The 23772-nt window shown below is 38.9% G+C and overlaps 1 protein-coding gene across 4 annotated transcripts in view; it reads left to right on the top strand.

The window, feature by feature from the left end:
- The window catches only part of PARN (poly(A)-specific ribonuclease), a 161578-nt gene that overhangs the window by 40284 nt on the left and 97522 nt on the right, over positions 1–23772 (top strand). For all 4 annotated transcript variants that reach the window (XM_073362403.1, XM_073362401.1, XM_073362402.1 and 1 more), the window contains 3 exons: positions 3053–3108; positions 8975–9061; positions 22506–22580. In XM_073362403.1, coding sequence (XP_073218504.1) covers positions 3053–3108; positions 8975–9061; positions 22506–22580 — 218 coding nt within the window. The remainder of the gene's footprint in view (positions 1–3052; positions 3109–8974; positions 9062–22505; positions 22581–23772) is intronic.

The following is a 23772-nucleotide window of genomic DNA, read 5'->3' as shown; positions in this document are numbered from 1 at the left end:
GTACCTTTACTAAGCTTTCAGAGGATTTGAAAACAGCCATGGTCTTGTTGATCCTAGAAGCTTGTCTTTTGGCTGAGCTAATATGAAGAATTGCAGTTAGCTATGTTGCCTATTGTGAAATGTACTGTGTATTTTTACTTTAAGCTAAATAGCTGTGCTGAATTTTCAAAAAAACAGAGTTGCTTCTGAAGTAATCTTGCATAGCTCCATTAATTTTTAGCTGTTGTTTCACTTTCAACCATGGAACCCCTCCTAAATTAAAATGGTGAGGAGTCTTTAACTAGAACTAAGACAACCTAACAAATACTTTTTAACAGAATAAACTTGCTTGTATTTGGTACATATACTGCTAACTTCTATAAGGTCTTTTTACAGATGGATTCATCATGATTAAGGCTACGATTATGTCACAGAGGTCACGGAAGTCACAGAATCCATGACTTCCATTGACCTCTGTGACATTTTCTGCTCCCAGCCCATTTCCCTCCCCTCTATCCCCGCCCCACAGCTCCCAGCCCATGCAGTGGTGGGGGCACACCACAGCTGCCCAGCCACAATGGGGACCCCCGCAGCTCCCACTCCCCACAGCAGCTGGGACCCCAGAGCTCCCACTGACCGCAGCGGTGGGGGACCCGGGAGCCCCAGGACCAGTGGGTGCTGAACCCGCCTCTCCAGTTTGTCAGGGGTATTTTTAGTGAAAGTCATGGACAATAAACAAAAATTCATGGAGACCCATGACCTGTCCATGACTTTTACTAAAAATATCTGTGACAAAAACTTAGCCTTAATCATGATACGTACCTTGAAGAATTGTTTTTATAACTCTCTAAATATTTTTCTCCATTTTTGAGGTGCAAATATATTATAAACATGCATAAATAGGTCAAACACAATATAGTAGCGTGCACTTACTGTCAGTTAAAAAATAGAGCACTTAAACAAGGTTACCCTGCTTTTAGTTCCTAGAAAACTTAAACAGTGTACAGATTTTCTATGTAAAAATGTCATTCTCATAAAACACACAGTTATTCAAATATTATATTTGCCATAGTGTATAAAAATCTTCATTCAAAATATAGTCTTCAGTTTGAAAACTAAAATTGGTGAACAGAATGGTTTTGGGTGAAGACTTAGAATGAAATACAAAATCTCTTAGCCATCAGTTTGAATCCAGGCGTGGGCCCCGAAGTTGCAATGGTTTCTGAAAACAACACAACCAAATAATGTAGACCTTTGAGTGAGCTCATGAAAAGGGAGTACATATCTACCAAACTTTTTATCAGAACCCTCCCTACATCTGTTCACTACTTACCTCATGTCCAGTATTGTGGGAAATACTGTGGAGCAGAGTGGAAAACTTCTTACCAATAATTTCCTTTCTGCTAGCAGCATCTCCCACAACTCTACCTACCTTGGATGATGCAACGGTCAGATATTAAGTGGAATTGTTGTCATAGGACTGTGTTTCCTTGGTCTAATGTACATAGTTACTTCATTTTCTCTGAGATATTTTGTTAATAATGTTATGCAAGTTCTATAGCAGTGGTGTGCAAATGTTTCCAGTTGCGCTCTCCCATTAATGGAATTTTTCTCCCCTCCATTACTGCACAGCCAAGGCTTCCTCAGCAATGGAGCTTGGGCTGAAGGCAGAACTGGGTGTGGAACTAGGGATGCGGGAGGAGCTGGGGCTAGTGACCTGGGAATAATATAGCACGAATTTGGTATCAGTCTGAGAATTCTTCTTGTTTTAACACTTTCTGAAATTCCCGTGGTGGGTTTTTTATGAACCTTGTTGAAAAACATCCAGCCATACCAATGGAAATCTCATTAATGAAAGAAACAAAATAGCTTGTAGATGTTCAGTTCAGAGCTCCTGGACAGTAAATGTGACAGAATGCATTCCATTTATAATCTCAAGTGTCACTTGGCTTCTCTCTCCACAAAATGGTTAGGTGTGTGCAGCATATACCCGTCTCTTATTTAGTAAACTGTTATGCAAATAGGGACTTGTACTTCTAACGTGGAGTGGCATGGATTTTATCAAATTAAAAACCATTAGGTCATCCTGTTCTCTTTTCTGGCTTACTGCATGCTGAAGCTAACAATTTTAACCAGATAGATCATAAAGAGAGGCACTATTTAGATCTGAATCAAAATTATGAAAAACTTACTTTCCATTACAGAAGCCTGATCTATACCTACAATTTAGGATAACCTATGTACATTGCTCATTGTGAATTTTTTCTCACCATCTGAGAAACATAGTTAAGCGTACCTAAGCCCTGGTATAGATGCTGCTAGGTCGACAGCTAGCTACTGCCTCTCAAAGAGGATGGATTAACTACTTCAGTGGAAAAACCCCTTTCATCACTGTAGTAAGTGTTTACACTATAGAGCTCCAGCACCATAGCTGTGCCTCTGTAGCTTAGACATTCCTGTAGTTTTCATAGTTTTAAGGGGGACAGCTTTTATTTGGCCAGATCTCTCATTGTTCTCCATTAAAATAGCATAGGCTATGAGTTTTTAAGCTCTCCAGTTCCATTCAATGTAGATAGGGACATAAGGGGCTGGGGAAGTTGTAGGTAGAGGAGGAAAAGACAGAACTACAATACATTAACAGCTGACTCCTATGGCCCCCTCTCCAACATATTTAGGCTAGTGCTTCTTGATTCCTTCCACACTGTAATCAATTCTTAACTGCTTTAAACACTGCCAATAAGTTACTGGATTATTTTGAAATGTGTGTGTACTTTTCACATTTTCTTTCCTATTTTAATAACACTAGGCATATTTGTTTTAGAGCAAGTCAGTAAGATAACTAGCATTTACTTTAAAATAATTGCACCGCATGGAACGAGCTAGCTGGTGGGATACTCCCTACATCTTGTGATTTTTAAATTATTAGTGGGACTAAAGCTTTCCGTTGCTTAGGGTGACTAGTACTGCTCCCGACTAACTTAGAGAAGCAGTGTGTTGTTAAGCTTTATAATAGCCTCTTAAAGAGATCTGTATGGCATAAGTTCGCTAGTGACGCTTCTCCTTTTTGCCTTAGGTTATTTCTTATGAGGGTAATGGACATACCATATCTCAATTTGGAAGGACCAGACTGTAAGTAATTGTTTTCATTTTGCCTTGATCTTACTACTGTTCTGGTTAGAAAGGTCCTTTGTAGAAGCAAGTGTAAGACAGTATTATGGGTAGAGCATGGGACTTAAATTGCAGCTGAGCTTTATTCACAACTCTTATCAAGTGGCATTAATGTACTGCTTCTCCATTTTATTAAAAAAAAAAAGTAACCATCCTTGTTACTTTGGATGGAGGATCTGCACTATACAGTAAATACTATTTGAAATGGGTTTTGTCTAGATCAGTCTGGACTCCTTGTGGGTACCAAGTTTAACGTATTTGAAGATAATAGCTTTGGGTCATAGTCTGTCCTTGATCTACGCACAAGTGAAGTGGCCCAAATTAAAGTTTGCAGTCTTAAATGGCCATTTTGTCTCGTATCTTATGGTAAGTAAAGGATGCAAGGTAGTGAATATTCAATGACTCTGAAAGTAGATTGACAACTTTGCTTCATAATTCAGAAAAAATTTGTTTCACCTAAGTGTAAGAATTTTCAGGCCAAAGGATATTTTGATGAAATTAGATGAGGATTGAAATTATGCCTTCAAATAGAATCAGTGTTACCTTGGCTGTGGATTCAAAACCATAGAATGATAATGAATAATTTATTTTTTATTAAGTCTATTGAGCCAGAGGTTCATTTTCATACAAGGTTATAACTTCAAGAGGGAAAGCATTGTATGGACCCTATCATCCTTACAAACTTTAGAGATCTGAACCTTTCATGACTTGATTTATTTGGCTAAAAATATGGGAAGGTTTTGGTCCTTGGTTAGAGAGAGGCTGGAAAAATTCTTCATCCCTGTGCTTAAGGTTTTCTTTAAAAACCATTGGAGCCCTACAGACACTTAAAAAACACAAGTCTGTTTGTAGTCTTAATATGCACTACAGCAATAGTAAATATATAATCCACAATAAAAGAGTGGTAAAAGACTAATTTCATGCCAAGACTAGAATTTTTAACAAGTATTTTAACATAGGAAAGGTTGCTATGTAAATACTCTCATCATTTTTAGTTTTTTTAGGAGAAAAAATATTCCTCGTGACTTTGAAACATGTCACTCAAGAAAAACATTTGCTTTTGCCCTCAAAATAAAACTTCCTGATAATAGCCGTTTCTCGTCCTTTTTTAAGATTTTTTTTTCTTTTTTCTGTGCTCTGAATAATTCTGACTAAAAATAGCCTTTTGTTGTAACTATAGCCTTTTGATGGCAGTTTCATTAAATTCACTGACTGAAGGGAAGTAAGTACTTCAGAGAGAAATTTAGTTTGAGAAAGTTGTAAGGGAGATCAGTAGCAATTTATGAATATAGTATGTGACGTAGTTATTGGGATAGTTACAGTATGGCTTTATTGGTATGATTATTATATGCATATGTTGGTTTAGTTTAATAGTAGGCATTTGGGAAATAAGTAACCTCAATGTAAACATTTTTAGGATCATTAAGAGACAATGCTTGAGCTACTAAGCTGTGAAGTTGCTGCTGCCAGGTGTCAGCAAAATTACAAAACTAAGTCTGACAGCCAAAAAGATCAGAATGACCCGAAGGGTGTGTTTACGCAGCAGCTGGGTGTTCTGATTCCCAAAGTGAGTAGATATACACATTCTAGCTCTGCTCAAGCTTGCACATTGAAAAGAGCAGCGTGGCTGTGGTGCCACAAGTAACGGCTCGGGCTAGCCACCCAAATATTTACCTAGGACATCAGGTAGGATTGTACTTGGGTGACTCACTTGACTGCCCGGCCACAATGTTATCTTTAGTACTGTAGCTCGAGTAGAGCTAGTATGTGTATGTCCACTTGTGCTGGGAATCAGCCAGCTGCTGTGTAAATATACCCTAAATGATTAAAAATTCCTTCTAGAGTGGGGGAGGCAGTTGTTAGGGAGCTGTTCAGGGGAAACAAAGTGACTGCTGGAGGAACTGAAGTAGTTGGGCTTTAAACTTCCATAGCAAGGTAACTGTAGGGTGGGTAGACATGCTTTATTCCATCTAAAAAGATTTAACAATACTTTGGTTTGCGAAAGCTGTCTGGTCTCCTGCATTATCCACTGGTCTCAGGCTCCCGCAGGGAACACTTGTGGGTGCCTAAACCACTTGGGCCTGCTGGGTAAGCACAGTTGATCCATGGGATGATGTGGCCCAGGACCTATCGTAGGAGTGGAAGAATCCTATGATTCCACTGAACAGAGATAAAGGTACAAGGCCTCATATCTGAAGGGGATTCACTTAGAGTCCAGAGATGCAGCTAATTCTGCAACTGTGACAGATATTACCTTTATGCCAAATTATAGAGCAAACACCTATAATAGTATATTTCAGCTAGCCTAATGCTGTAAAAGTTATAGTGTAGAGGAATTCAGTAACCTCTCCTCAATTTCAAGAAGTGATGAATATGAAGAGGCTTTCACAGCAGTTATACTTGATTACCTTTGTATTAAGAACACTGTATAAAACAACGGTTGTTGGTGAAATGACAGAAACATTCCTATCCTGGCTAGGCATTAGTGTTCATCAGAAGGTGGTTACAATATAGGGGGTAAAATTTAAGAATAAAAAGAAAATGTGGTAAGGTTCATTTATTAAGGACCATAAACAGTTTATTCTATCTAATTTGGAAACAGATGCTATTCAAACCTTTATCTTGAACTGGGAAATTTAGAGTTCTAATGCGAGACTAATTGAGTTGCAAAGATTAAATAAAACCCTTTGAAATATTCACCATCAACTCTATTTCACAACAAGAAATAGATCTTCCTTAAATTAGTTTATGAAATTTGAATTTTTGTGCATTAGCTCTAGTTTGTATTGTACTTTAGGTGTGGCTATTTTCAGCAGTAAAATTTCTTAGTGTACAATTCTGGCTTTTCCTTATAGTAGAGTTACACTTGTCAGGGCAATATTTTTTTCATTATATCTGGCTTCCCCTGCAGCTTTAGCGTAAGTGTATTTAATTCAAATTCCCTTTTTGTCTGGTGATCTTTGATCTATTGATTGGTTTCCAAACTACTAACGCATAATGGAGGGCTTAAATTAAATGTTTTTTTAACAAACTTTATCTGAGCACATTTTCTTTATTTTGAAATACATTTCTATAAATATTGAAATCTTATTCTGAGAGGCTGAATTACTCCATTTATGTCCTATCTGAAGCTATCATCCTCTCAGTGGTTTCCGTAGAAATGATGGATTTTTCTGTTCAGAACTGATTGAATTGAGGGAGAGCAGCAGGGTAGGTGTCTTTAAAACAAAGTTCCTGTTTTCATACAAATCTTAGGCTAAGATGAGCATGCCACAAATTGAAATTGCTGACACTACTTGTGACACAAAGCACTACACACACTGTTCATTTTTGGTGTTCAAAGTAACAGCCTAATTATCCACTTTAACTGGCGTAAATCAGTTATAACTCCACTGAGATCAGTGGGTGAAATCTGCCCCCCCCTGAAATCCGTGAATTTTTCCATGGACTCTAACGAGTCTGTGATTTCACCCAATATAATTAAACAAGTGTAAATGAGAAAAGACTCAAGCCCTTGATCTATCCTGGTATGTATGCTACTAGATTTAAATTCAGATTAAAATGATCGGTTTAAAGGTGCTAACTGTGGATTTTGATAGCAATCTTAATTACAAAATCATAGACAAAGAAATAACCAACGTACAGGCAATATAACATACGGAGGGGTTTCTATTGTCACCATCTAGTATTGCCTGTAAATCCCGCTCATCTTAAATCAGTATATAATTGTTTTATCATGGAGGAGAGAAGTTGTTTGATGTTAACTAGTTAAATGCACGTATTTTTCTGATATACCTCAACATTCACATTTCACAACCTGTACTTATCACTAACGCCCTTATATTGATACTTTGTGCATAGGTCTGCTCCTTTCACTCCAGATTAAGACTTGCTTGTATATGGATATGTAGCTTCCATTAGCACTGAACTACTACGGGAATGTTACATTGGGAATGTTACATTGTCAAGATCGGTGTACTCTCCAGCATTAGACAGAGCTGTCACTTCATGTGGTGGAGGGCTGAGATGCACTAAAATTTTTTAATACCTTATAATTATACTAGCTAGAAATAGTAGGTGGAGGGAGCAGTTAGGGCGCAACAGAGGACACTGTGAAACCAGTGAACTAAGCGTTACTTGTCCTCATAGAAAGTGTTTTGCATAAAAATTGTGAGGCCATCTTTTTAAATATGAAAACTACTATTCAGAGCTATACAATCTAAAAAATGTTACCTAAAATAGAAGGCATTTCAATTTCTAAACTCTAATCTGAAGTCAAGTAAAGTTGTCAGGCTTACATTGTACAGGATTCAATGTACAGGGGAGCCAAAATGATCAAAAACTAGCAAGCAATCTATTCAATATAAAATAGTGCTGAAATTCAAAATTTCTTTTTAAGATTAAAAATACACTTGTATAACCAGCAGTTCTGAAAGTTGACAGAGCAAAAGCTTAAAATATGAAACTGCCTGTACACTGCAAAATAGGTTTCTGTACTGTACAGACCAAAACAAAGTTGAATTTTTAAATTAAGGTACTCATTCTTCTTTAAAAAAAAAAAATCTCAGGTTTGTAGGGAATTCTTAATAGGACTTTTTAGTAAGACGCTCATGGAGAGTATACTAGAAATGCTAAGGTGTTTCCTTAGTACAATTTTGCAGTGGTGGGAATTGCACTCAACTTCACATTCCTGGTTTAAAGATGTGTGTTCTCCTGAACAACTTGGAGCAATGAATTAGAATTAACCAATCCAAAATATTACTTTAGATTAAATCCTAGGATTATATGGATCTGGAAGGAAGCAGCTGTCATCAGGGAGAACGTTGGCACCAGTGGATTATATTTGCCACTTGAGGTTGTCCCAGTAGTTGGCATTCCAGATAAATTCCCTGATCTCTTTTGAGAGCACGAGTAGACAAATTGACGTTGGGTAGCGAAGGATGAACAAAATAAAACAGAATGAGGCAATGTCCAGTAACTCTTACGTCAAGGACATAAGCCACAGAGGATAAATTCTGGATGTTTTGATGAATAAAAGTGACAAATAGTATAAATTAGGTGCACCTTAAAATATTGGTATCCCATTCTTTTCTCTTTTAATGGGATGAGGAAATTACAGAATGTGAGTATTCCAAGAATGAAACAAAGTTGCTTTCATTACAATCATGCACAAATTCAATAAGTTTATGGGGGGAGTGCTGTGCTGTGGGTTCAGCCAAATTCTGCATTTTCCCTTTCTGTCTTTTACTGAAAACCAAATAATTTTCACTACATGCCTAGGGTTCCTGGCATACAGTTAACTTTTCCATCCTACTTGTGTACCTCTCCTTTTATCAGTAGTATAAAGAAACAGGTCATTTGTTTCCCAATTTTAATTTAAATCACATGAGGATGATGATGTTTGTTTTATATTCTAATATGTATTTGGTACTGTGTGAAAACCTAATTAAGAACTGTTTTACGGTAAGTTTAGTTTCCTTGAACTTGGTGCAAAAGAGATGTAAGAGACTGGATTTTCATAATTACATATGAGCAATGCTGGGCAAAAAAGGCATGTACGTAATTTGTGAGCAGTTACTGTTTCATGCACAGTTGCTTCAAATGCATATACAAATGGGCCAGATTGATTTAAGTAGTAATTTTCATGCATAATGACAGTAATTGTATTCACTTCTGTCAGTTAACTGCATGCAGTTCTGAAAATCGTGAACCAGTTTTCTATAATGAGTTGTGTTAGAGTATACATTTTAGTTTTTTCTGATTCACTGAACAATTCAAACCTATATGAATACCTGACAGCATTATTAAATGCATTCTTATCTTGCAGTGCAGCCAAAACGAGACCATGTTCTTCATGTTACATTTCCCAAAGAGTGGAAGACTAGTGATCTTTACCAGCTTTTCAGTGCCTTTGGTAAGTAACGCAGCTGGGTTCCTGTCTGGCCTTGGAAACTGTCCTGCTTTGGATAATGGTGGTCTTGAACAGATGTGTCTGTACCCTTTAACCATGGTTGTAGACTGTTCAGCTGCTAGAGTAGACAACGCTAAATCATGATTAGCCTATAGCATATTTGTTGTATGGGTGTTGGACATCTAGCTATGTCACCCTCATGGTCCTTAGGTTTTGTAAGATGTACTCTGCAGCACTGATGGAGACGGGGAGAAACAGATGTGAAAGTTGACCCAGGGTTTGGGGAATTAGTAAGGGAAAAGGAGTAAGGGGAGGATGGAGGAGAGGATAATGGTGATCATAGTGTCAGTGAAGGGGAGGAGGATATGGAGGTACGGTGCACTTAAGGAGGGAAGGAGGTGGCTAAGAGGAGCAAAGAAGTCTTTGCTATCCGTGTATTGAAGGTTATGGAAGGAATGAGACTGAGATGGGGAAAGTGTACAGTACTAAATAAGGAAAAAGTAGTAATCTGAATACAGTAAATGAGTGATATTTGAGGAGGAGCATTGCCTGGTGAAGACAAGATTAAGAATGGCCAAGGCAATGATTAACTAAATTGATCTAGCCAAGGATTGAATAAGGCAATGAGAGTAGAATTGTTGAAATCCTCAACATTAAAGCTGAAGTCAGCAGAAGTGCAGGATTGGGATGAAAGGAAATTGCAAATCAGAAGTCAAAATTTCTGCTGGAGGCAGGGAGAGCTATTCTGATGTGAGAATGGTAAGAGTGAAAATAGAGTTGTTTTGAGCAAAGAGGGAAAGATGTAGTGAGATGGGAAAGGAGTGAAGGTAAAAGTCATGGTAAGGAGTGGCCAAGTCTGGTGAGGTAGAAATTCAGTCAAGCTAGTAGACATTAATCAGAGGGCTATTAGCAACTGCTCAGCAGGGTTCTGTGCAGTGGAGCTCATACTTCAGTCCTGGTGTTTTTGTCTATGGGTTCCTGGCTGCATGTGTTTTGAAAAGACAAAGAGCTGCATATCCTACATCAGATAGTCTGGATGTTTTGGGATACGGGGAACACTAGGGAGAATGGGAACAACCTTCATACCAACTGTTTATTCACTATGTAAGGTCTATATAGCACAACCTTCATTATCTAAAGCTTCATTTTGAGCTTCATGTTAGTTAGATTATAAAGCAGAAGGAACATTTTGTGATAATCAAATCTGACTACCTGTGTAACACAGGCCATAAGACTCCCCTAAATTAACTCCTGTTTGAATTAGAACAGGGATGGGCAAACTTTTTGGCCTGAGGGCCACATCGGGTTTCCAAAATTGTATGGAGGGCCAGTTAGGGGAGGCTCTGCCTCCGCAAACAGCCAGGCATGGCCCAACCCCCACCCCCATCCAACCCCCGCTTCTTGCCCTCTGACAGTAGCCCCTGGCTGCCCCTTGCCACCCCATCCAAGCCCTCCTCTCATTCCTGATTTCCCTTACCCCGCTGCCTGGAGCACCAGTGGCTGGCAGAGCTACAGCCATGCCACCCAGAGCAGCAGGACAGGCAGCTGTGCCGTCCAGCTGGAGCCAGCCACCCCACCGTGCAGCACAGAGCGCTGGGTCAGGCCGCAGCTCTGCACTTGTGCTGCCCAGCAAGATCTTGCAGCCCTGCTGCCCAGAGCATTGCGCCGACGGCGCAGTGAGCTGAGGCTGTGGGGGAGGGGGAAGAGCAGGGGAAGGGCCGGGGGCTCAGGGGCTGGGCAGGAGGGTCCCGTGGGCCAGATGTGGCCCACAGGCTGTAGTTTGCCCACCTCTGCATTAGAACATAGGTTTTAGAAAAACATCCCATCTTGATCTAAGTTTCCAGAGATGGAGAATCCTGCACAACCCTTGGTAAATTCCGGTAGCTAATTGCCCCCAACTGATTTTAAAAAAAAAAAAAGTACCTTATTTCCAATATAAACTTGCCCATTGTCAACCTGCAGCCACTGGATCTTGTTATGCCTTGTCTGCTAGATGGAAGATCCTTTCGTTGTCAAATTTCTGTTCCCTATGTAGGTATTTAGAGACTGTGATCAAGTTACTCTTTAACCTTCTCTTTGATAAGCTAAATAGATTGAGCCCCTTGAGTTTTTTTGATAAAACCTGTTTTTCCAATCTGTTAATCATTATTGTGGCTCTTCTCTGAACCCTTACCCATTTCTCAACATCTTTCTTGAATTGTGGACACCATATTTGGACACAGTATTCCAGCAGTGCTAGCACCAGTGCCAAATGCAGCAGTAATAATTGATTCCTACTCAGTATTCCCTTGTTTGTGCATCAGTGGATCACATTAGCCCTTTTGGCCACAGCGTTGCAGTGGGAACTCATTTTTAGCTGACTATCTGCCATGACTCTCGAGTCCATTTCAAAGTCGCTGTTTCCCAAGATAGTCCCTCATCCTTTAAGGATGGCTTACATTCTTTATTCCTAGATGTATGACCTTACATTTGGCTGTATTGAAATGCACATTGTTTGCTTATGCCCAGTTGACCAAGTGATCCAGATTGCTCAGTGTGAGTGATCTGTCCTCTGTTATTTATCACTCCCCCGTCTTTGTCATCTGACAATTTTAGGAGGCATGGCTTTTAATTCTAGATCACTGGGGAAAAAATATAAAATAACATAAGGCCAAGAACCAGGCCTTTCAGGACACTGTTGGAAACCCACCCAATTAATGAAGATTCCCCGTTTAAAATTTTGAGACCTGATAGCCAGTTTTTAATCAGTTTTAGTTTGTGCTGATGTTTATTTTGAGTCATTCTAGTTTTTAACCAAAATATCATGCAGTACCAAGTTAAATGCCTTACAGAAGTCTATGTTGGATCAATACTATTACCCTTATCAATCAAACTTCTAATCTAATCAAAAACATATCAAGTTACACAATCTATTTTCCATAAACCTCTGATGATTGGTATTATATTAGCCTCCTTTTTTAAATTCTATTATTAACTATTAGTTCTTTATTATCCTTTCTGTTAGTTTGGCAAAGGTCTGTGTCATGCTGATAGACCTATTATTGCCTGGGTCATCCCATTAACCTTTTTAAAAATATTGTCACGACATTTACTTTGTCAGTCCTGTGAAACTTCCACGGTGTTTGAAGACTTACTGAAAACTAGCATTAATGCTCCAGAGAGCTCCTTGGCCAGCTTCTAAAACTCTTGGATGCAAGGTATCCAAACCTGCTGACTTAACAGCTACTAAAGTGAGACACTTTCATTTAATAACCACCTAAGTTACTATTGGAATGGAAAATACAGCCTCATCACATATGAATACATCTGGCTTTTTTCCAAATACAACACAGAAACAGTTTTTTAATACTTCAGTCTTTTCTCCCATTTCCATCTAGTAATGGATGAATGCCATTGTTAGGATTCATTTTGTTCCTAACATACTTTAATAACTCCTTATTGTCCTTTAACTCTGCTGGATGTAGATTTCTGTGTTTCCTTTTGCTTTCCATATAAATTTTCTACAATTGCTAGCTTTATATCCATTGTGATCAGCTTCTCCTTTTATAGCTGCTTTCAGTTCCCCTCTAAGCCAGGTGCTTTTTTCTTGATCGTGGCTTTTTGGGCATCTAATAAAATGTTCTTAAATAGTTTCCAGTTATTCACATTTTTCATTTTGAAATGTATTCTCCCATCTGATTTGACTCAGTTGTTTTCAGATTTATGAAATTGGTCTGTTGAAAGCACCAACTATATTTTGCTGAACTTCATCCGTTTCACAAATAACAAATGCAGTCAAGTCATGATCAACTGCACCTAAACTGCTAATTTTTAATTCTTAGTGTCACTGTTTCAAGAATTTCTTTGCAGTTCCCCTCCTACAGTTTCAGGGATCTATGTTACTAAACTGTTCTGGTGGTGGTATGTGTCCTGTGTGCTTAGAGCCTAGTGCACAGTGACAGGTCTCTTTGTACCTGGTGTTTGCAGTAGAGCTGTGTTAGAAGTTTTGTGTTCATGGAGCATAACAAGCATGCTGTTGCTATTGCAATTTCTGGAAGTAATATCCAGTCTATGGTTAATGTGGGTTGTGCTCTAGTCATGTATAAAGTGCTAAAAATAAGGTGAAGCTTAAAAATAAAATTCTTGGTCTTATGAACAAATTTTAAGCACTTTTTTACTGCTACATTTCTTCAAATATAATTTCTGTTTGTTAAATATTAATTTCTTTGCCTACAAAACATGCTTGATTTCTTTTCAGCAAAATTATTTCCTTTTGCATGAGTGTTCAGATACACTTATTTGCTTATAGTACTCTATTGAAAGTATATAAAATTGTTACATATATCATATAAAGTTAGATCGTGGATGATCCGTCTTGTCTTCCTGAAATACTTGTATAATCCAGGGTTTTTTTTGCCTTGATATTGCTTTTTTAAGAATGAAATGCTTGAAAAATATCCTTCCTGAAAAATGTTTCTGATGACTCTTGCTCTTCGGCATCAGTCCTTGTAATAGTTTTGAAACATTTTTAATTAGGAAATGTTTGCTTTTTTTGTAATAGAGTCCAAATCAAAATACTTTGGTAAAGGATAAACTGCACACTTCTTGATCTCTTAAGAGTTTTCTTTAAAAGCAGGCTTTATGAATTCTATCTATTGAAGCAGCATAGCCATTAAACTTACTGCAACTATACCATAAGTTGTAAATGAGTAGCTGACCAACTTGAGACTCAGCATTATATAAATTGATTAAAAGGAAATTGAAAGTCAAGGCTGCTAGACTGGGTATTTGCTGTGAAACACCTACAACATATTGGTTCAGTGTTAATTTATTATATCATATTGACGCTTCTTAAAGCACTATGCATCAGTTAAAATCAGGGTCCAGGAATGGTGTTTGTTGGCAGACCTAAGCTTATAGCTATGTATTCCCCTTGACCTTGGGTTCTACTAAAGCTTTCCTTTCTCTCATCTCATCCACGGATAGCTGAGTGTTTACATGGTGCTGACTCCTTAAACTGCATTTAAACACAGCTAAAAATATGCTGTTTGCCCCAGATAAGCAATTGTTATAATAGCTACAAGGATGTTGAATCAACAGTGGGGAGGATAGGTGGTCCAGAAGATATGGTTAAGAGGTAGTTCATGCTGTGTAAGTTTGGGTGGTCCTTGGTCTTGCTCATGCAATGGCAATGTTCGTTAGAGGGTAGGAATGTGATCCTATACCGAAAAGATTTCATGCTACCCCAAGGTTTGTAGTGGTGAAATTATACACTGCTTTTTATGTGGAGTTGAGAAGTTCACCTCTGTTTCTCTAAGTTCTGGATCTTAGGGTGTGTGTATATATAGAACACAAACCAGGAGGCTGGCTGTGTTCCCTTTATTTCACCTGAGTTGTACCATAAGGCACTGCCAGCATACCACTGGCTGAGCCTTTGCATTCCTGACTGCCTGAATCGGAATACTGTAAAAGCTGTAAAAATTTCTAGAAGCTGGTACTCCAGGTTGCTGAACAGTATATAGCTTACCAGGACTTTACTTTCTAGTTTCTTAGAGACTCAAGCATAGGATTTTGGTTGCGAACTTTATTCTCACTAGAAAAAGCGTCAGCTTAGAAACCACCAAAACCTGATATAGAATTATTCTCCCTAATTCACATATCTCCCTTTAACATCTAGGACAAGTCTACACTACAAAATTAAGTCGACTTAATATAGTCACTGCAGTAATGAAATTGGTTTAGCATGTCCACACTAGCTCCTTCTGTTGGTGGTGCACATCCTCAGCAGGAGCACTGGCACCGATTTAACTGTTAGCATAGGACATTGTGGAGGGCTGACAGCCGGAGCCCCGCCGCTTACATTGCTTCAACCTAAGTGCTATGCCTTTCGCAGAGGTGGAGTGGGCAACTTATGTCGGCAGAAACAACATTGTAGTGTAGATGCTGACAGGGTTAGGTTGAAGTAAGGCTTATGTTAGACCAGGCCTTACTGATGGCATGTATTGCAGCCATAGGTCATAGCCAGTAGGGGTCATACTTTCATATCTATGAACAATGCAATAAACTTTCAATTTAAATAGAATAGTATTGTTCATAGGTGTAGTTGGTGCTATAAAACTGTAACGTAAAATCCCACTGACACAGTAGAGCACTTGATACTTAGACTACCTTAATGCAAAATATTTCAGTTTAGATCCTGTCATCTAAGCATTTCAGCATCCTAGGGTGATGTACTTCTGCTTTACAGATGGTAGAAACTGAGGGACAGTGAGGTTGTGACTTGCCAAAAGCCCCCAAAGAAAGGCAATAGTAGTCATAGAAGTAATAAATCTCATCCCACTACTAACAACTAAACAGTCAATTATTTTTGAAAAAAAACCCCAAGGCTCTGATTTTTTTAAAATAAAATCTATTGTTTTGAAGAGCTCCAATACAAGGTTTCTGATGGAAACACTTGAAACTCTTTAAGGAGCAGCCAGTCTCTGCAAAGCTTAAAGTAGTAGAGGAAGCAGATTTAGATTTTCTAGTTTGAAAAAAAGATTAATAGATTTTAAGGCCAGAAGGAACCATTGTAATTATCTAGTCTGACATCCAAAATTCCTAGAGGTTATCTTTTAGAACAACAGCCAGTCTTGATTTAATAATTCAGTGATGGAGAATCCACCATGACCTTGGTAAATTGTTCCAGTGGTGAATTCCTCTCACTGTGAAATTTAAAGCTTGTATTCAGTCTGAATTTGTCTAGCTTCCGTTTCCAGAGATTAAATTGTGTTATGCCTCTCTGCTAGACTGAAGAGCCCATTATCAAATTTCTGTTCCCCATGTACGTATTTCAGGACTGTAATCAAGTCATCCCTTAACCTTGTCTTTGTTAAGCTAACTGGATTGAGCTTCTTGAGTCTATCGCTGTGAGGCATGTTCCTAATCCTTAAGCTCTCCTTAAGATCCATAAAGGTGCATCTAGCAGCAATTATGGCGTTTCACAATAAGATTGGAGACACTACTATCTTTGCCCACCCCATCACAAAGTGGTTCCTCAAGGGCCTCCAGACCCCATTCCCGGACATTAGACGACCCACTCAACCTTGGGACCTGCACTTGGTACTCACGTGCTTGATGCACCATCCATTTGAACTGCTTGCAACATGCTCCCTCCTATATCTGTCCATGAAAACTGCATTTTAGTTGCCATTACATCTGCCAGATGTGTAGGAGAACTTGGAGTGTTTTATGGCTGATCCACAATACACTATATTTTTTTAAGGACAAAGTTATGCTTCGAACGCATCCCAAATTTCTCTGGAAGGTGCATTCCTCCTTCCACCTCAGTGAACCTATCCATCTACCAACCATCTTTCCTAAATGGCATGCGAATGCTTTCGAAGCAGCAATGCGCCCACTCGACGTGCACAGAGCATTGTCCTTTTATTTGGATAGAACTAAGCCCTTTAGGGCTTCCCTTAAACTTTTCATTTCAATCACAGAACAATCCAGAGACAAATCCATCTGTACTCAGAGAATATCCAGTTGGATAGCAGACTGCATCCGCCTATGCTACCAACTAAAGAAGATGAATTCTCCAGCTTCTGTTAGGGCACACTCCACAAGATCTGTATCAACGTCTGTGGCATTCTTATCTAACATTCCCCTCTCAGATATTTGCAAAGCTGCCACCAGGGATTTGGAGCATACCTTTGCTAAAGATTATGCTCTTATTCAGGAACCCCTGCCCAACATTCGAATGGGCCGAGCTGTGCTGTCCACAGCTTTCTTACCAGACCCAATGTCCCTACCTCCTTAGGAGATACTGCTTTTCAGTAACCTGGAGTGGAGCACGCACAGGGACATCTCTCGAAAAAGAGGAAGTTACTCACCTATGCAGTAATTGACATTCTTTGAGATGAGTGTCCCTGTGCTCCGCTACCCCCCCTCCTCGCCTCTGCTTCGGAGTTTGGAAGGGTCTCCATTGTAGCAAAGGAACTGAGGAGCTCGGGCCATGCCTGTGCTGTTGAGACACAGTCGGCAAGTGAGGCAGGCACTGCATTTGTGCGGCCTGTGCAAGTACTGCTGTAAAAATCTCCAAGCAAAGGTGCAGGGGCGCACCACCACCTGGAGTGGAGCACCTGTAGGGACACTCATCTTGAGGAATGTCAATTACTGCACAGATGAGTAACCTCCTCTTCTTTGTTCCTGGAAGTATACATGTTTCCAGTTAGCCATATTAAAACATGCATTATTTGCTTCTGCCTAGTTTACCAAGTGATCTAGATTGCTCTGTATCAGTGACCAGTTGTCTTCATTATTTACCACTCCTGTTTTTATTATTTCAAAATGTTTCATACTGCATTTTTTTAAACAAATTTTCTTACCCTTTCATAATGAGTGCTGGTCAGAGCCTAAAGAAATCTCAGCACAGGACTGTGAAATCCTTAAAACATTATTTTTATCTCTTTAACCTCTTGAAATGGTATTAAATATTCAAGAATCATTTGATGACAGATGTGATCGTACTTAACCAAGGTTTTATGCTGAATTCATAGCCTTTGTTCAGTCCTTGCTAATTATAGGTAACTTAGACTCAAAGTATTGTCAAACTATTACCAAACTGTTTTTTTTTTTTAAATTCACCAGAATGAGTGAGTTGGACTTAATCAGACTAAACATAGCATTTTGCTAGTGCAAGAGAATCATTTAGCGGGGGAGGAAAAATGGATGATAATCTGTTTTCATTGTCTAAGCTTGGTGATCAAAATGTGAAATGCACAAATAACATTGGATTTTCTAAAATTCAGTTTTAATAATTCAGGTGTTACATAGGTGGTAATTTGACTTCTTAAAGTCACTTTAAACCAACATTTGAAACATATGTTGGAAACCTTATGCGCTCCTGCACATCTATACTTCATATTCCACATTGCTTGGTTGTAACACCACTGTTGCTTGAGCATTTGTGTTCAAGCTTTACTAATTATGATGAAAGTGTGTTAATGTCTGTCATAAAACTAATATTTAATCTAACTTTATACATTTTTATGTTTTAACAATAAAAAAGGTACTTTAAGGTGAACTGCCCAGCTTTTTTTTTTTTAAACCCTTCTAATATAGTAATATGTACTAAATACCTCCCATATACTCTGGAGGAATTCAGCGTGTATTAAAGAAATTTGAGGAAAGGTTATACAGGTCACGTGAAAGTTTTCCATTCTGTTTGTGCTCTGAGCATTTCTGGCCTTTCCATTCCCAGCTGAAGATAGATTTCTTGACCACCCCCTCCAGCTGTTCTTGCTATCTTTGCACTCTGTCCTCCAGCCAGAAAGGTTAATTGTATAGTTTCTATTAACCATTCTCAGTTACTTAACTGGCAAATGCTGTACAAGTACCTGCCCTAACCCCCTGCCCACAAGATAAAGTCTTAAAACTGTTTCCACTGTCCTGGGAGCAGATGTCCAGAAGTTGTTTGCAGCTTCAGGGTGACCTATATGGTACTCAGCCAATCTTTAACATGAAAACAGGACAAGTCTTAGCATATCCTCTCATACATATTGTTTGAATAATGTATAATTCACTTAGGCATTATAGTGCAATGTGCTGTCCAAGAAGATAATTCCTGTATTTTGGGTTGTCACATAATTTTAATTTAAGGAAAATAAATATAAAAACTAAAATATTGAGACCAAATATTAACACCGGCAGCTTTTCCTCAGAAATGGCAAATTTAGGTCTCATCTACTGCCGTTTGGATAAAATAATTTCTAATAATACTTAAAAGTGAAGGTGTAAACTTTTTTTAATGGGGGCAAAAATCTGTTTGACAACTCATGACCTTGTAGGCTAGGCTAAAATGTCACTTCTCAGATTGTAAAGTTGGCCTGTATTAGATGTCTCAAAACTGAGAACTCTTCCTGGCTCAACTCTCTCCTGCTAGTTAGTGTTCTGTACTCTAGTGAATGTCTTATATTTGGCTTGGTGTTACAGTATGTAAGTTGGCATCCAGCTATGTTTTTTGCTAAATACTGTACTTGCAGCACAGCTGTGTCTATTTTTCAGACACCTATTATCCTTTCACCATACTCGTGAAATATACAGTATTTACAAAATTTATTAAGAGTGCTTACCACATTTGCTGGATGACCTAGCTTACTAGTCTATCCTGCTTCTATAGCCTATTTCTCTTCAGTTAACATACTCTTAATCAAAGGTCAGCTCAAATATGAGCAAACTTCTTTTGCCTAGACTCTCTGATCAGCATGAGGAATTGCATAAGAATTCCTTTTGGGGTTCACTCACTTTGGATTGCAAATTTTTATGTTCGTGCCCCAAAATAATATTTAACCTAGTATCTGGTTTTTAGTATTGAACTAGATTGGATGATCATAATGGTCCCTTCTGACCTTAATATCTATGAATCTCTTAACATCCCTTGTATTGATGGATTAAAGATGGTGAAATGAGCAAGTATCAAGGAAAATGAGTACAAATTGGGTCAGAATCCAGTAATGAAGGGTAGAACTGTAGAATGGCAAATGCAAGAAGACTTGAAGGATGTGACATAACCATCCATCTGGATGCCAATGAAATAAGTTAATATGAATTAATCAAAATTTAAAATAAATTGAAAAAAATGATACTGCCTGACATAATCAGTATAGTAAACTGTTTTAAGATATGTTTGGAGCAGGGTTAAAGCGGCCACGAAAAGGTTTCTTCTGGCTAGTGTGAGGTAAACAGATCATTACCAGATGCATATTGTGCACTCTCATCTCAACTCTTTTGCCTGACTCTGAATCCTTATACTCAAAGAACTGTTACGCCACCTGCAAAGGCTAGTAGCATAATTCTCCCCACTGTACTGAATCTCTTCACCACAGGAGGGCAGGGATCCACATTCCTAAAACATTCTGGACTATTAGAATAATGGAGACGCTTGAACCTCTTGAAATGCAATGATGTATAAACATAACTTCAGAGAACTTGCACTTAAGTGATAAACTTCGTTTACAGGACGATTGAGCTTTCTGTTATTAAAGTCCTGAACTAGAAACAGTTACTCAGTTTGTGGCTGTCAGAAACCATATTGAATCAATTGTTTCTTGTGGTCTTCAGATTATTGTAATTTACATCCTGAACACCTGGCCACTCAGAGGTACAGTACTTAACTTGCAAACTAAAGAATAAAAAGCTCAGGATGATTAATCATAGCAAAAACAAGCAGCACTTTATTATCTGAGCTTCAAAAAGCATTCTGTAACCTATCTGAATAGGTTAGAAAGCTAAAATTATTAAACTAACTTACACTTGGAATCAGTTTCTATCAGTATTGATCTGAAAAGATTGTTAATTTGTGATTGAGATTTAATTGAGACAAACTTTGCCTGAGAGCATGCTACATTTTGCTGTTTCTAGTCACATGTCTGAACACCTACTTTGGAATTCGATTTGTAGTAGTAAATTGAGTTAGGCTGGCAGAAGAACTCTTATGCCAGTATAAACTGTGTCTACAGTTGGAGGGTTTGCTGGCATATCTATGCCAGCAAAAGTTTTCTAGGGTAGAAGAGGCCTTAAACAACCTTCAGGTTCAGGTCTATTGCCTTGGACAAAGTCAGTTACACAAATGTATTTCTACTCAGAGCTGTTTGTCTAGTCTGCAAGGCTTTCTTACCCTTCCTTTGGGACAGCACTATCAAGATCCCAAGAGAGACAATATGATGGCGATGCATTATATAAACAGAGGGGTGCACGATATTCCCCCTTATCATGAAGCAGTTTATTTTGTGAGAATGGTGTATTCTTCATTAAATCAACTCAATAGCTCTTTATTTCACAGGGGTTCAAAACATGCAGATCCTCACAGCAGGAAAGGCTCAGTCACCACCGATGGGGACTAATGGACTTAGTTTTAGATAAAGTATTCTACAACTGGGTGGAGGGTGAGGTCCCCTAACAGAGGCATTTCTGATTCAGTGGGAAAAGAAGCTACTATGGTATCCCCATTCCACTAATTCCCAGAGTGCTCAGGAATGTGTGCTGGGACAGCCCAGATAATGCAAAAACCAGCCTGGGCACATCAGTTTTTTTCTGACCCAATACACCCATCAATTCACCCACTTCTTCCACTTCAAAATCTTCTGGACATCATTCCAAAGAATCATAATCTAGTGTTCCATCTAGATCTCGTGTCTCTACAACTGATGACATGGAGATTAGCTGGTTCAATTCTATTTGATGACCGTTTGAGTTTTTGATGCAGAGCAGAAAGGCCTTTACAAGCGTAACCTATAAAGCTGAATGAAAGATTTTTTCATTGTAGTCCATTCAGAGGCACTCTCAACCCTTGGAGTCTTTTATTGTCTCTAGAATACTCAGGACTCTCAATCAGCTCTGTTCGAGCGCATTTGGCAGCTGTTTCTGTGCATCATCCACAGATTGAGGGTCATTCAGTTTTCCTCCACACCACTCTATCCACATTTCCAACAGGATTGACTCATAGTTCTACCGGTTAGAAACTTTCCAACCTGGGATTTTAATGTTGTGCTGCTGCTCTTTTTAATGGTGATGGGTCCCCTGTGCATATATGCTGTATTCCATAAGCACAGAGTTGTAATTCGGCTTTTAAATTAGTTTATACATCTGCCAGTATTTTTCCCAAGCCTCCTGACTCTCCCACAGAGAATAAGTTTTATACACATAAATAAGAGGACAAGGCTGTAATAACATTATTTAAAACAGTCATTCTGAAACTCTTGCAGGCTTGTGGTAGCTTTTGCTAATAAATCCAAGGAATGATTTGTTGCCACCTAGACACTCAAAGTAGGTTTCAGATTGTATTTGTTTCTTACATATTGAGCAAAGTAATCCTCCCTTTTCAAGCTAGTGCAGGTACTCCTATGGCTCATTTTAGGGGAATCTCTATTTCTGAGAAGTAGAGCAGTTACTTGGAGTTTTGCTTATATATTTACCAGTCATTACTCCATTGTAGCAGCTTCTAGATCAGATTAGGCAGGTCTGTCTTAGTCATTTTTTAGATAGGAGTCCTATCACCCAGCTCCTTGAGTTAACTGCTGGTCAGTCACTGACAGTGGTATGCAGGTGGACAAATGCTTGCAAAGGTTACCTAATTTTCAGTAAGTGGAGTGGCTTAGAGATGCCTTTGTCCATGTGGTTACTATGACCCACCCTCCTTCCCCACTTGTAACTAAGTCTTCTACCTGCCTATATTACTGAAGGAAATGAGTGGAGGTTGAGGGTGCTCAGTTCTTCATGCCCACTTGTGGTTAAGATTCTGGGCTCATGTATGTTAGGGGTACGCACTACAATAAGATCCAAGTGGACATAATCATCTCAAACTCTAGTTACTATAAAGCATGTGACTTTACCCATCCCATGGCACATCAGTGCACGGAGTGAACCTGTTAGACTGCGTGAAATGTCATAACTGTTATGATGATTCTTGTTTGTTCTGCATTTTTAGGTAATATTCAGGTATCTTGGATTGATGATACATCAGCATTTGTGTCACTTAGCCAGCCAGAACAAGTACAAATAGGTAAGTGTTTTTGGAATCACCTCATTGTAAGGTTTGCCTGTTCGCACTATAAACAGACATTGAAAGGGTTGCTACTGTCTCTTCTAAAATTCCTCAGTCCATAATTTCCTTCTAGCTGGCAAATAGTAGGAATTTCATTTCCCACTATGTTTCTCTTAATAAGCCACTGTCACTTGGTATCAACCATTTCTCTTTGTGTATGAGTATCATTGACATAACAGCAATGCAAACAGGTATGGGAATTTTGTTGAACTATTAGAGCCAGTTGAGGTAGACAGGGATTCAGAACCCATTTGTTCTCCTGCACAGTTTGCTTCCTGAGCATCATAAAAGAAGCCAGCAGAATGGGTAGGTGCCAAGGTGCAAAGCACTGTGAAGTCGAGAAGTATTATGCAGAGGACCACCAGGCTGTTGTAGCGCCAGTGCACGTTTTGGGTTTATAGGCTTCACTGCAACTAGTTGAGTAGTTCTTGTAGTAAAACAAACTGAAACTCCATGTTTTCCCTATCCACACTGCTGCCTGCATATCATGAATCATAGAACTGGAAGGGGCCTTAAGAGGTCATCTAGTCCAGTCCATTGCACTCATGGCAGGACTAAGTATCTAGACCATTCCTGACAGGTCTTTGTCAAACCTGCTTTTAAAAATCTCCATTGATGGAGATTCCACAACCTCCCTAGACAATTTATTCCAGTGCTTAACCACTGTGACAGGAAGTTTTTCCTAATGTCCAACCTAAACCTCCCTTGCTGCAATTTAACCCCATTGCTGCTTGTCCTATCCTCAGAGGTTAAGAAGAACAATTTTTCTTCCTCCTCCTTGTAACAACCTTTTACATACTTGAAAACTGCTATCCTGTGCCCTCTGTCTTCTTTTCCAGACTAAACAAACCCAGTTCCCTGGCTTCCAGTTTCTTTTCTTCTCTTCTCTTCTTTCTCTCCCCTTCCTCACTAAGCCTACCAAATGGTAGTCTCTGTAGAGCAAAATTGTGAAGGTTTTCACTAGCTGTCTGTGTTTCCAACTACCTTAAGGTGTGACCTATCTGCTTAGATGTTTCATGATCTGCCAAAGGCATCAGCAGTACAGAGTACCCTTCTGTCTTTATTGTAGAAGAGGACCAAGACATTTTAGGAAAGATGAAAATTAGTTTGTACTTAATTCGGGCTGCCAATGTTTGAACATTCACATGCT

The sequence above is a fragment of the Lepidochelys kempii genome, chromosome 10 (assembly GCF_965140265.1).
Source record: "Lepidochelys kempii isolate rLepKem1 chromosome 10, rLepKem1.hap2, whole genome shotgun sequence".
Classification (NCBI taxonomy): domain Eukaryota; kingdom Metazoa; phylum Chordata; order Testudines; family Cheloniidae; genus Lepidochelys; species Lepidochelys kempii.
The sequence above is the reverse complement of the archived record's forward strand: the minus strand, read 5'-3'. Positions and strand labels throughout refer to the sequence as shown.